Source organism: Phaethon lepturus, unplaced genomic scaffold (genome assembly GCF_000687285.1).
Source record: "Phaethon lepturus isolate BGI_N335 unplaced genomic scaffold, ASM68728v1 scaffold31832, whole genome shotgun sequence".
NCBI classification, from domain to species: domain Eukaryota; kingdom Metazoa; phylum Chordata; class Aves; order Phaethontiformes; family Phaethontidae; genus Phaethon; species Phaethon lepturus.
This window is the reverse complement of record NW_010526072.1, coordinates 986-1,238: the sequence shown is the minus strand read 5'-3', so window position 1 is coordinate 1,238 and position 253 is coordinate 986. Positions and strand designations below refer to the sequence as shown.

General features: G+C 67.2%; 1 protein-coding gene across 1 annotated transcript in view; it reads left to right on the top strand.

Moving 5' to 3' along the window:
• Positions 1 to 79: 79 nt before the first annotated feature.
• Positions 80 to 253, top strand: part of LOC104617601 (serine/arginine-rich splicing factor 7-like) — a gene marked incomplete at its 3' end in the record, with an annotated part of 1,070 nt that continues 896 nt past the window's right edge. Inside the window, exon 1 of the mRNA XM_010282959.1 lies at positions 80 to 228. Coding sequence (XP_010281261.1) covers positions 80 to 228 — 149 coding nt within the window. The remainder of the gene's footprint in view (positions 229 to 253) is intronic.

Below are 253 nucleotides of genomic sequence, written 5' to 3'. Positions count from 1 at the left end.
GTGCGGCGCGCGTGGCCTCGTGTCCAGCGCTGCGCCTGCGCACTGCGGCCTCTGTGCGGCGACGGGCGCCGGCCCTGAAATGGCGAACCTCCCGGCAGAAACCAAGGTGTACGTGGGGAACCTGGGCACGGGCGCGGGCAAAGGCGAGCTGGAGAGAGCCTTCAGCTACTATGGGCCCCTGAGAACCGTGTGGATCGCGAGGAACCCACCAGGGTTTGCCTTCGTGGAGTTTGAAGACCCGAGGGATGCTGAC